The sequence below is a fragment of the Leucopleurus acutus genome, assembly GCF_964270905.1.
Source record: "Leucopleurus acutus genome assembly, chromosome: 11".
Taxonomy (NCBI): Eukaryota; Metazoa; Chordata; class Mammalia; order Artiodactyla; family Delphinidae; genus Leucopleurus; species Leucopleurus acutus.
Genome location: NC_139152.1, coordinates 5,367,668 through 5,380,547, shown reverse-complemented (window position 1 = coordinate 5,380,547; position 12,880 = coordinate 5,367,668). Strand labels below are relative to the sequence as shown.

At 43.3% G+C, this 12,880-nt stretch overlaps 1 protein-coding gene across 1 annotated transcript; it reads right to left on the bottom strand.

Annotated features, from left to right (window-relative positions):
- Nucleotides 1–405: 405 nt before the first annotated feature.
- Nucleotides 406–9,077, bottom strand: DYRK4 (dual specificity tyrosine phosphorylation regulated kinase 4; the record flags this gene model as incomplete). The annotated part of the gene is given in 7 exon segments (XM_082849891.1): nt 406–647; nt 1,356–1,531; nt 3,811–3,907; nt 3,910–3,939; nt 7,264–7,324; nt 8,909–8,959; nt 8,961–9,077. Coding segments are annotated over 7 exon segments (714 nt in total). The 5' UTR covers nt 9,018–9,077.
- Nucleotides 9,078–12,880: the final 3,803 nt, after the last annotated feature.

Sequence of the window (12,880 nt, the reverse complement as noted above, 5' to 3'; positions counted from 1 at the left end):
TAAACCGATAAACGTCCTTTAAACTAGTTGGAACTCAGCTTCTGTCATTTTCAAACCAGAATCCTGACTGTCTTGGGCAAGAGGAAAGAAGTGTTTTTTTATTATTTAGCGTCCTCTCAGTGATGCTGTAACACTGAGTACTTAACTCTCTCCCCACCCCATCTCCCCACCCACGCACCCATTGTTGTATTTGATTGAGGGCATAAGGAAGGAGCATGGGTGCAAGGACATCCTTTCCAATCCCTCATCATAGGAATCATGCCAATAGGCCATGTGAATAGAGGGTTTTTTTTTTTTAAACCTTTATGCATTAAAAAAACAACAGTCTTAAGTATTGTACAATAGAAGTGCTGTCTCTAATACAAATCACTGGTGGAAAGAAACAGGACACACCCTCCTCTCAGGTCACACAATAGGTGGTAAAATGTTTGTGTTCTCGGGGGAGCAGTTTTTGTTTTGTTGTCCCGTGGAGGCCTTGGACTCCGCTGGCCCAACAACTGCCTCGGGCTTTCCGGAAGCTTCTGCTAGATGAGGCAGCTGGACTTCAGCTGTGTGCTGGACAGAGCCCTGCTGACTACCTGAGTTCTGACCCTGTTTAGTGGCGCCTTCGTTGATTTGGTCTTTAGTCTCTATTTGAAGGATCACCTCTGCCAAAGAGGAGAGAGCAGGAACAAGGAAGTGTTCAAATATGAATTACATTCTAACTGTCCATTAGGCTGTAAGTCATTTGGGGGAAATCTGGTTGTAATGATACAAAAACAAGTCATTTGTAAAGCACATTCTGTGTGCCAGGCATTATTCTAAGCCCTTTACACTTACTGGTTCCTTTGATCCTTCCTGCAACCAGAGAGAATAGGCATTATTCTCATTCTCATAAATGGAGAAACTGCGGCACAGAGAGGTTAAGTAAATTGCCCAAGGGCCCACAGCTGGTAAGTGGTAGGGCCAGACTTTATCCCAGGCAGCCTGACTCCAGTGACCGAGTACATAACCATGAGGCTATATTGCATATAAAAGATCCTTGCATAATTCCATAATCTGATCAAAATTCAAAAGGTAATTATAGGGCTTGCAGAGGAGGACGCATTGAAAGAAAAGGAAAGGAGAGGAATAGCAATTGGAGATAGGAGAAACACAGAAATTCCTAATGATGAGAGGGCAAAAAAAGAGGAGAACCCAGCCACAACCAAGCTTCCTGAAAGAGGAAAATCCCCAAATTACGAAGTGTCAGGCCAGTAGTGATGAAGCCAGAATAATTAACCGAGGTTGAGCTCAGAGAAATTGGCAGGCAATCCTCCAGAGACGGCTGACCCCCTGGATTATGGAAATAGGACTGGCTATTTGAGGGACTGCACCTTGTCTGCCCAAGTGATGTTGCCCTTGAACCTTGCCCTTCCTGGCCTCAGAAGGGAAACAGAGACTGGCTTTCCTCAAGGTCTGAAGCCTGGGCTGTGCTTCGAGGTTCCGCGGCTCATGAATCCAAGCATGCTTGAGGGCCTGGTCAGGGGTCACACAAAGAGAAGGCTCCCAGCTACACACCAACAAAGCCCAGCATTGGTTAGGGTTTTATGTCCGTTTTTAATAATGAAATATTTTCAAAGACCCCAATAAAGAACCTAACTAAGATATAAAAATGGTTCATTTTTAAAGAACCCATTTAAGCTATGTTAAAACTCAAAGATACCATAGAACAGAGCTTATGACATATAATTTTAAAGTACCTGGAGGCAACTATTGGAAATGATCTTTTTAGAAAATGTGTAGGACAAACCAAGGAATATCTCACAGCCCAAATTCCGTTACAAGAAATATTAGAGAAAATGGAAACCAGTGGGATTTAGGGGTTAGTAAACTAAGAACATCAAAATGAAGAGATGCTTAATTGGGATTCCCAAACTATGGAATTTGGACCTCCAAGTATATCACGAAGAACATTATAGAACACTAGAATATTAAGATCATGAGGGGACTTGGAGATAATCCAAACTGCTAATGCAGTAACAAAATACACTTGACCCACCGTGGAATCATCTTGCCTTTCCTGAGTAATTTTGGTAACATGGCACTAACTCACAGAACTAGCTCTTCCAGTTTTAAAAACTCCAATTCTTTAAAAGTTGTTCATTTTGATTGAGCCAAGAATCACTTCTCAGGAACTTTTAGCCTAGTAACTTTGACCCGGTCTTAAATTCTACCCATTAGCATCATACAGAAGGAGACAACTAATCCGTCTTTTATGTCACAACCCTTCAACTATCTGAAAACATTTACATGACTACTAATTATTGATCATATGACATGATCAGTTCCTTCCTAGATAGGAAATCTCAGCTGTTATCTAACTGGTGTCCATCATGCTGGGAATAGCTACTAACTGCGAGGAGATGGCGTTAATATTTCAGACTCATCGAGGTCTAAACAACTCAAGTTCCCAGTTCTTTGTCCAATGAACTGCTGTTAAGCTACACCTCGCCTCTCCTGAACTCCTAGAGTTAGCCTATAAAATCTAGACACAGAACTTTACCTTTATCCCTATTAAATCTGACCCGAAACTTTTAGTCTCTCAAAGACTTGCTAATTAGCCAAATACGAAGTAATAAAACAACAGGCCCTGACAGCGTGACTGCCTCTTACAAGGTGTGAGCAATTGCACTAAAAAGGAGAATAATTTCATTCCTGGCTCTGAGTTTCTGGATTACCCACCTCTGTCTCAGTACTGAGTTTCTGTTACGAGTTAATGGCCATTCATTCTATCGCCTCAGCAAGAGGCTGGGGTGGAGTGGGGGTCATGATGGGGTACAGGATCCTTCTCTGTCTCCATTTTTCAGACGGGTAGCATGACCCCGCAGATGGGAAAACTTTCGGCAGGCCCTGGTGGTTTATTTTCTGAGCTAGTACCTAAACTCCAGATGCACAAATGCCAGAAGAGTAGTATTTTGCTAAAACTACTTCATCCCAGTGAAGGAATGAGAGAACATAAAGATATGGTCTTCTAAAACTACTAAACAATTATAGGACTAATACAGCTGGAAGAGACCTTAGGAATGCCCCACTCTACAGAAAAGGAAACTGAAGCCCAGAGAGACGATGACTTGTCCAATATCACGTGGCTAATTTATTTGCCACTCAGTGGAGACAGACTTGCATAACCTCTTTAAAATTGGTGACAACAGCTAGTATTTTCTAAATACCTTCTAAACTAGGTACAGTTCTAAGGTGCTTTATGGACTATTGGGGTTTTTTTTTTATCAATACTATGACGGGTGAAGTACAGAGCCTACTTTCTAAGATTCAAAATATGCCTATAGATTCTAAAAAGCTGTACATAATAAATGGTTTATAGATCACCCTTTCCCTAGTTCCCTAATATGAGAAGATTTAGACTCTAAATCCTAGGGGAATGGGTGGGAAGGGGCCTGAAACCAGCTTGTACTGGGCATGTATGCAAATAGTTATTGATACAACAGACTCTCTGAAGACCTGGGCTTCCAGGCAGTCAGGGCAAGAAGGAAGCAAGCTCGACCCACACGCTGTGTAATCCAGGGCAAGTCACTTAATCTCTCGCGCCTCAGGCTCCACGTCTCAAATCATCAGGTCGTCTGTCCCACTGACCACACAGGATGGACAGTGGAGAGAGCAGTCTGATGAGGCAACAGATAGGAAAGCATCTCGTAGACTCTAAAGATCTATGGTCCGTGTTTATTATGTCCCATGACTGCCTCCCAGCCCCAGACTTTCACTAGCAAACATGTGGGAAAGTACAGTGTTTAAGAGGAAACCCAGAAGCGAAGACACCCTGACAAAACTCACACCAAACACTTTCTCAGAAAGTCCAGGAAACCGGTGTCGTAGGTTTTCAGCACCATGGTGAGATCCTTGGAATCCGGGTATCTTTTTTTCCCCTTTTGTTGGTTATATTTTTAGGAAAACCTTTGGAATCTTTAGAGATACAACATTATGTGTTTAGTTCCAGGTGTGAATATGCATTGGTCACATCACAGCTGTTCACTCAACCTTGCTGCTTCTGGGGGTGGTCTCTGCAGCTCTCCCGCCCCCTCACACACAGACAAACACACCCGCAGTCTTAGTTTAAAATAACCACATGTACATTATCCAACGAATACAATTTACTTTTACAAACAACTTCCTACTACTCGGCATGTTCTGAGCCACCACCTCCTCCTCCTGGAATCAATCAAATGATTTTAATGGTTTAACATTAACCAACGTAAAATAATAGTGATGATGACGATGATGACGATGATAATAATAATAGTAAAGTAAATCTGAAGTGACAGAAACGGTCCGCTGTGAACAAAAAGCATGTTGTCCATTCTTGGCTTTTCTATGCCCTTGATTCTTCCTCACCCCAGAACGTGAGAATCTGGGACACCCATGGGGAATAACAGGAAAGTCATTTTAGGAGAAGGATTGACTTTCAGAGCTCATGTGCAAGCCACACAAGCAAGTTAACCTCATTTCTTATTTTTAGTCGTGTCAAAATTTTGTCCATAACTGGAATGATCAAACTTGTTGGTAGCTTAAGACACTGCTTGGAATGATTTTCTTCAGCCATTTCCACGGATTAAAGCCCTCACCAAATGTATCTTCTGTCATTGCTGAAAAGAAACCCCTGAAGACAGGTCCAAAGGTGGCCTGAGAACACAGTGCAATGCCTTGAAGGCAAGACCATTCGTTTGGACATCTAGGTCGTGGTGAGCATGTTCAGAAAGGTGACCACGTATGCTCACACCTTGTAAATATACATGTAAAAGGGCGGATATATATATACACACATGCAAAATGGACACATTCCATGAAATTCTCACAAAAACTCGGGGTTCATACAATGGACATCCTGGAAGGTACATAATGAAATGCTTCTAATTACTTTTGCAATCAATACAATTTGCAGGGCGTCCAACAGAACACCTGCTCTTACTGAATTCCTATAACAGCCCATGACTGTGTGTATGTGTGTATATACACACATGGGTATCTGTGTGTTTATATAGAAAAAAATGGGCTGGGGGTACTGCATAGGGCATAGGTCCTGTGAACTCCTTTTTGACTGTGGCACCAGGGCTCCCACCTTATCCTAGATTGTCTTTTCATAAATGGTCAAAGAAGAATTAGATTCACGGGCTTACAAATAACATAGCTCCTACAGTCATCTTTATGTAATTGCTTTGCTTGTACAAGTTTTTCCTACCTCTCTGACCTTCCCCAATATCTCATTATTCTCCCCACCTCCTCTTGCTGTCTGGAGCACCTACATATCTTGCTACCTTTGAAGAAACAACTTTCCTCTTAATTAAGGGTATTAACTAGGAGTGGCTGGGGGCTGAGGACCTGTTGGCAGCCCAAACCTGGGGAAGGGAGAGCCAAGAACTTAAGTGGATATAGTGTTTCCAAACTCGCCTCATCATAAGCTGCTGTAAAAAACATACAGACTTCTGAGTCCCACCTCAAACACACTATACCATAGGAGGATCCTGGGGATTGGCATTTTCCCCAAGAACCCAAATGATTCTTATAATCAAATAAAATTTGGGAAACACGGATGAGGATGCAGCTCCCAATAACGTCCTTTCTTACGCAGGAAGGGAAGATGTGTGCTTTTGCTACCAAAATCACATTCGGAAGCTTAGTGCTGATGGTAAAAATCGGGTACTCTATGAAAGGGACATGTGTCTGTCTTTGGTACCCTCTTACCAAAATGCCTATATTCCCTTCCTTTTGATTCCCCCAAGTACAATCTCTTGAGTTCAGGGTTATAGGCTTGAGATGTGACTCTTCCCACATTGTCTTTGTCTAGCAGGAGGGAACACCAATGCTCCTACTTGTCTTTCCCTAAGTCCTTTGAAATCCAAAAGGCTGAATTAAAAGTGGTGGATGGGAAAAGGACATCTGGGGTCAAGAGACCAGTTCCATTGCCCCATGCATAAGTTATACCGGCGAGTCGGCCAGATGCTCTGCTCTGGTATGGGACTGACCAATCCAAGTGGAAGACAGCCTTGGCATTGGAGGGGGATCCTGGAGGACCTTTTCTTGGCAGACCTTAAAATTTTAGTTTCTGGATCGTGGGCTCAGGGCTGTGGCTTTTTAACCAACTGGTACAGAAATAGACTACATTTTAACCCCCAGGTGGCTGAACCAATATATACCGACTGCCCATCAACATGACTGAAACACTTTTGTCCAGGAGGGTCCCCCAGGGTGGTGGTTTTTGACTTTCCTATTGATGGGACAAGATGTGGAGAGAAATTATGATTTGTCTACCCATTCTGAGGCCACCGTTGGGTGAAAATAAGAGGCAGGAGGGCTGGGAACGACAGTGTGAGCCTGTGAACTAAGCTGACGACAATGTCGTTCCGGATGGCAGGGAGCCCGTCTGTGGAGCCCTCGTTCCTCACATCTGGCTTCACTCCACTTGGCTGACATTAGGGCCACTACGGTTTTTTGTACACAGGAATCCCTTAGCAAAGGGATTTTAGATCTGGGACTGGCTTCATCTTCTGGTTCACAGTGGCTCAGAAGCCCTGCCCGAGTTGGACTTCATTGATCCCCCGGTCCGTCCTGTACAGCACAGCTTGGCTTGAAAGACAGAGGATCATAAAATCCAGGGTCTGGGAACTGGGATGGGGGGAGACTGTGGATGAAGCTTCATTCCAGCAATTAGGCAGATGTCCTATACAAAACTGACAAGCCATAGCTGACAGCCCTTGTTTACCCATTTTATACCAAAGTTGCAATGAATCTGGAACAGTGAGGGACTGGGGGATTAGGAGAATTTCAGCAGGAAAGAATGAGGTCCATTAACTGTAGCAATGGAATTTTCCACTGTTCTTGCAAAGACGCTTCTGCTCTTTGATTTCCTTCACGGTGCGTAGTGCGCGCGGGCAGGCAAGCTGCCGGGGGAGGTGGGGAGAACTGTTAGGAGAGGGTAGAGTTCTAACCTTTTGGGGTTTCAAGATCTGCTGGCAGGCCTTCTGGGCAGGAACCTGGTCATTCTCGGCACCTGTGCACCGTCACTGCCGAGACCTCGCTCCAGTGACTGCCCCACCCATCCCCATCATGCCCCTGGTACCACGGCTCAGCATCTTTTTACTTTTCTGAAAGAAACCTCTAAGCACAGCCTGCCTTTTGGGGTGTGGCCAGAGGAAGAGCATCATATGGGGTGTAGGGCATGGAAGGTGTCTTCCGGGGCTGGGAAACCTCATCAGCTACAACAGGAAAAAGAGAGTCAGACCTGGGACTCACCAAAGAACGTCTGTCTCCCGGAGGCCGTCTGGATGAAGTGGGTCGGTGGCAAGCCCAGCACCTTCAACAAGGACAAAGCAGTGGATTCACTCCTCTGGAGTCACACATTCCAAGACTGTTAGAACTGGGTGGGACTCCAGCTAAACGTCGTCTTCTACAGATAAGGACCCAGAATATTAAGCGATAACCTCAAGCCAGTGGCAGAGCAGGTCCAGAGCCTGAGACCTGACTCCTGATCCAGGGCCGTTTCAGTACCCCGAGCACTGACACCACCCACATTATTCTAAACAGACATCAGCACCTACTAGACAGGCCACTCGTGATAGCAGGCAGATCACACTGTCCAAGCAAGTAAACCCGTGCAGCTGCGGACCACCCCTGAATTAAGGAGTGACACATCCCAGCTCAGAGCATGGGAAGGGAGGAAAGGAAAAGGAGATGGAAATCACCAGATGGGCATCAGACCACGATATGACAAAGTATCTTCTGAAAAGACAAGGGTAACACCTGCTTGGTCACCTTTCCCCACTGCCACCTATAGGGGTGCACACAGAAGAGAGAAACGACAGGTGTCCCCCTCAGCTCTGGGCCCCTGTCCTTGCAGCCAGGTTCCCAGGTTGTCCCTTCATGACCCTGCCCTCCTGTTCCTGAGCCGCGCTGACTGAGGTCAGGAGGAAGCTGCAGTTCAGGGGCAGCAGGAACCTCCACCCAGATCCCATGCCTTCCATTGGAGGAGCAAATTGGAGGATTGGCTCAGGGATGCTTCACTGAATCGTCCATCATCAACCTTAGAAGCCATGGACTCTGGTCCCCTCATCTTACAGAGATCCAGACCAGGGAAGTGACTTGCCAAAGAGGAGGACCAGCCTCCGGGTTTACTGATTTCCAGGGCAGTGTCCGTCCCACCATAGCTATCATTTATAGCTACTGCTAACTAAATTAGTGGAATACTTTATTATCAGTTTCAACCATAAGATGAATCTCTACGTTAATTCCCAAGGATGTATGTGTCTCCCCAACCAACCTTTAACTTTAAGACAATCTAGAAAATGGGGATTTGGGATGAATGGATAGATAGGTTGAGAGAGAGAGGAATTAGATACGTCTTTGTTCAGAGTCAAAAATATCTTTGTTCCCTGGGGAAATCCTAAAATGTGAAATTTCCAATTTTTAGGATTATTTTCTCCCATCTAATTTGGTGTAACAAGATACCTTTAGGTAAAAGAAGAGCAGGTATAATGAATAACCATGTGAGAGTCTTGGTAAAGCCTTTTCATGGCATGATATTCTTCCCAGAAAGTTAAGATGGTAAGTAACAGCTGAACAGTGCACAGATTTCAATGGGTGTCATGTCAGCCTGGTTTTTAGATTCTTTGGAATATATGTGAAAGACCGGTATAACAGTTTTATTTTAAATGTCACTATTCACAATATGCTGGAAGTTACATCCTTTGCAGTTACTTACATTTATGATAAAAAGGTTAGATGTCGACTCAAAAGTGTACATAATTTCAAAACATCCAACCCTGTCCCGTAAACAGATGCAGGCCATTGCCCTAGAGCGAGTCCAATGCAGCCTGGAGTCTGAGAGCGGAAGTTACCCCTCCCGAGGGCATCGGGGGGAAGGCAGCCGGGTCCGCCTCACCTCCATGATGCAGGCTAGCTGCTCCGCCTCGTTCTCCCCAGGGAACAGGGGGGTAGCCCGTGTACAGCTCGGCCATGATGCAGCCCAGGCTCCACATATCAATGGCCATGTTGTAGGGATGGCCCAGGATCACCTCTGGGGATCGGTAGAACCGACTTTGGATGTAGGTGTAGACTGCAGGGGAAAGAAAGAGAAACCTCACGTGGAAATCTCCTCTCCAGAGCACGCGGCTCCACATACCTGCTCAGGCGGGGGTGGACGATAATTAATTAAGAACCCCCCCTACCCCCGACTTCTTTTCACTCTCCGGGCTTTGCAGGGAGAAGGAAGTACAAATGGTCAGCACTTATGAGTCCCATCCCACATCTAATCTCATCACATCCTCAGAGCAACCTGATTATCACGAGGGGCTGTTAGCCTCACGTTACTGATAAAGAACTCTAAAGTAGGCATTGTTCTAGAGAAGTAACTTTGTCAGGCAAGCTTTCAAAAAAGAAAACATAAGACGAACATAAAGCAAGTTTTCAAATTGTCTGATTAATCTGGGGTAGACGCTCTCTGAAGTATTGCGATTTGGCAAGGGAAGACGTGTATGAAAGTTGAAAAAGCAGTGTGCAAAATGCATAATGTAAAATGTATATTCCATACACTATGTGCATTGTGTTACATAAAGTATAGAAAGAAAAGTTCAACAAAATCTCAGCAGACGAGGATGTACAGAGGATATTTAGTATTGCAGGCAGCCTAGATTTTACAGAGGAGGAAACTGAGGTTGGAGAAATGGGACATTACAGTTATTTGCAAATGCTGTTAACTGGTTACCTAGATGGGGGCAGGGCAAGGGATTTTGTAGTCACTTCTCTGTTGTTTGACTTGGGTACAGTAAGGATGTAATAATTTTTAGTGATTTAAAACAAAGATTTAATAAAAATGACTTTGTACCCTGTCTGTTTCCAAAATGGACATGAGGCACTTTGCAATCAAAGTACGAATATACAGGAAAGATTTTTTTAAATGAATTTAATGACAGAGGAAGACAAATACAGTATGATTTCACTTACATGTGGAATCTAAAAAACAAGTGAACAAACAAAAGGAAAGAGAAATGTCTATTTAGGTCTTCTGCCCATTTTTGGATTGGTTTGTTTGTTTTTTTGATACTGAGCTGCATGAGCTGCTTGTATATTTTGGAGATTAATCATTTGTCAGTTGCTTCGTTTGCAAATATTTTCTCCCATTCTGAGGGTTGTATTTTTGTCTTGTTTATGGTTTCCTTTGCTGTGCAAAAACTTCTAAGTTTCATTAGGTCTCATTTGTTTATTTTTGTTTCCATTTCTCTAGGAGGTGGGTCAAAAAGGATCTTGCTGTAGTTTATGTCAGAAGTGTTCTGCCTATGTTTTCCTGTAAGAGTTTTACAGTGTTTGGCCTTTACATTTAGGTCTTTAATCCATTTTGAGTTTATTTTTGTATATGGTGTTACGGAGTGTTCTAATTTCCTTCTTTTACATGTAGCTGTCCAGTTTTCCCAGCACCACTTATTGAAGAGGCTGTCTTTTCTCCATTGTATATTCTTGCCTCCTTTATCAAAAATAAGGTGACCATGTGTGCGTGGGTTTATCTCTGGGCTTTTTATCCTGTTCCATTGATCTATAATTCTGGTTTTGTGCCAGTACCATACTGTCTTGATTACTGTAGCTTTGTAGTATGGTCTGAAGTCCGGGAGCCTGAATTTTCCAGCTCCATTTTTCTTTCTCAAGATTGCTTTGGCTATTCGGGGTCCGTTGTGTTTCCACACAAATTGTGAAATTTTTTGTTCTAGTTCTGTGAAAAATGCCATTGATAGTTTGGTAGAGATTGCATTGAATCTGTAGGTTGCTTTGGGTAGTATAGTCATTTTCACAATGTTGATTCTTCCAATCCAAGTAATGGTATGTCTCTCCATCTGTTGGTATCATCTTTAATTTCTTTCATCAGTGTCTTATAGTTTTCTGCATACAGGCCTTTTATCTCCTTAGGTAGGTTTATTCCTAGGTATTTTATTCTTTTTGTTGCAATAGTAAATGGGAGTGTTTCCTTAATTTCTCTTTCAGATTTTTCATCATTAGTGTATAGGAATGCAAGAGATTTCTGTGCATTAATTTTGCGTCCTGCTATTTTACCAAATTTATTGTTTAGCTCTAGTAGTTTTCTGGTAGCATCTTTAGGATTCTCTATGTATAGTATCATGTCATCTGCAAACAGTGACAGTTTTACTCCTTCTTTTCCGATTTGAATTTATTTCTTTTTCATCTCTGATTGCTCTGGCTAAAACTTCCAAAACTATGTTGAATAATAGTGGTGAGAGTGGGCAGCCTTGTCTTGTTCCTGATCTTAGTGGAAATGGTTTCAGTTTTCCACCATTGAGAACGATGTTGGCTGTGGGTTTGTCATATATGGCCTTTATTATATTGAGGTAAGTTCCCTCTATGCCTTTCTGGAGAGTTTAGCATAAATGGGTGTTGAATTTTGTTGAAAGCTTTTTCTGCATCTATTGAGATTATCATATGGTTTTTATCCTTCAATTTGTTAACATGGTAAAAGCAGGAAAACTAAATAGTTGAATGACAGCAGCATCACCTGGAGGAATATACAGTCTGGTCCATGGAGGAAACAGACATTCAAATAAAATTTTTTTAAGGAGCCAAGTTGATTTTCAGTCTTCAAGGACAAGTAGGAGTTAGCAATGGAAAAAAGGCAAATAAGAACCATCTGAAGACCTGGAGCCATGGGTACTAGCACCCAGTGTGGTGTGGCAGGGGGTCAAAGGTGAATGTGGGCAGCACGTGACAAGGTTGAAGAAGCCGACAGGGGCCAGCCTGATTCAAAATAGCTTGTGAACTAAACAGGCTAAGGGGTATGTGTGTGGATTTTAAGCAGAGGGGTGTTCGGGCTCAGATTTTATTTTAGGAAACTCCCTCTGGCTAGAGTGGCTTGATGGGTAGGCCCGAGTAGGTTACCAGTCAAGGCAAGGACGCCAGTTAGTAGTCAGAGTAAAGGCAGCAAGTGGAAGGAGAGAGCAGTTTTGAGAAATGCAGGAAATGGACTAGAGCTTGCTGAACGGATGTGAAGGGTGCAAGTGCCTGAGGCACCTCAGCTGACTGACGGTGATGCTATTTACTAACAGAAAATATAGGAGGGAAAACGCCTGGGGAGGGGGAGACGTTATTGATTCAGTGATGACTTACGTCAAATGATCAAGTGGTCTGTGTCAAGAGCAAGGTCTGGGCTTAAAGATCCTGACTTGGCAGTCACCGTCACACTGGTGACCATTGGAACTTGAAGTTGCCCAAGCTTTGAAAGAAAAAAGGACCAGGGGGGAAAAGAATGGAATCTCACAGAATATGGTATGGTAGTGAGAGCTGTGGGTGTAGGTGACACAAAAGATTAGCAAGCCACGAACAATGAAGATAGGCAGGGAGGCAGGGAGAAAAGTACAAAAGAATGGTGTCATACGGGCCCAGAAATAAAATGTACTAAGCAGGGTATAATGAATAGGGTCTATAAGATAAGGTGAGAAAGTGTACCCTGGGTTTGGCAACAGAAAGGTCATGAGCGCTTTCTGCAAGGCCAGTTTTGACACACATTAAGGTAATTTTCAGTGCAAAGTACTAATATCAATAGCACAGAGAAAACAGGTTCATCAAGCTGGTCCAGATGACTAATTAATGACATTAGTACTAACACAGGGTAGGCTCTTAATAAATGTTTATTGTTAAACTGCCGCACACAGAGTACCTCAATACCGTGTCCCTGGGAAACATGTTTCCAAGAAGGGGTGGGGCGGGGTAGGTAAGGGGGTGTAAGACAGTAGAAAATATATACTCGATAAGAAAAAATATATATAATAGCAGTAGGATCATAATTCCTACATAAAATCATCACTTTAATCATAATTCTAAATACTTATCTTCACATTAACATAGATATTTCATT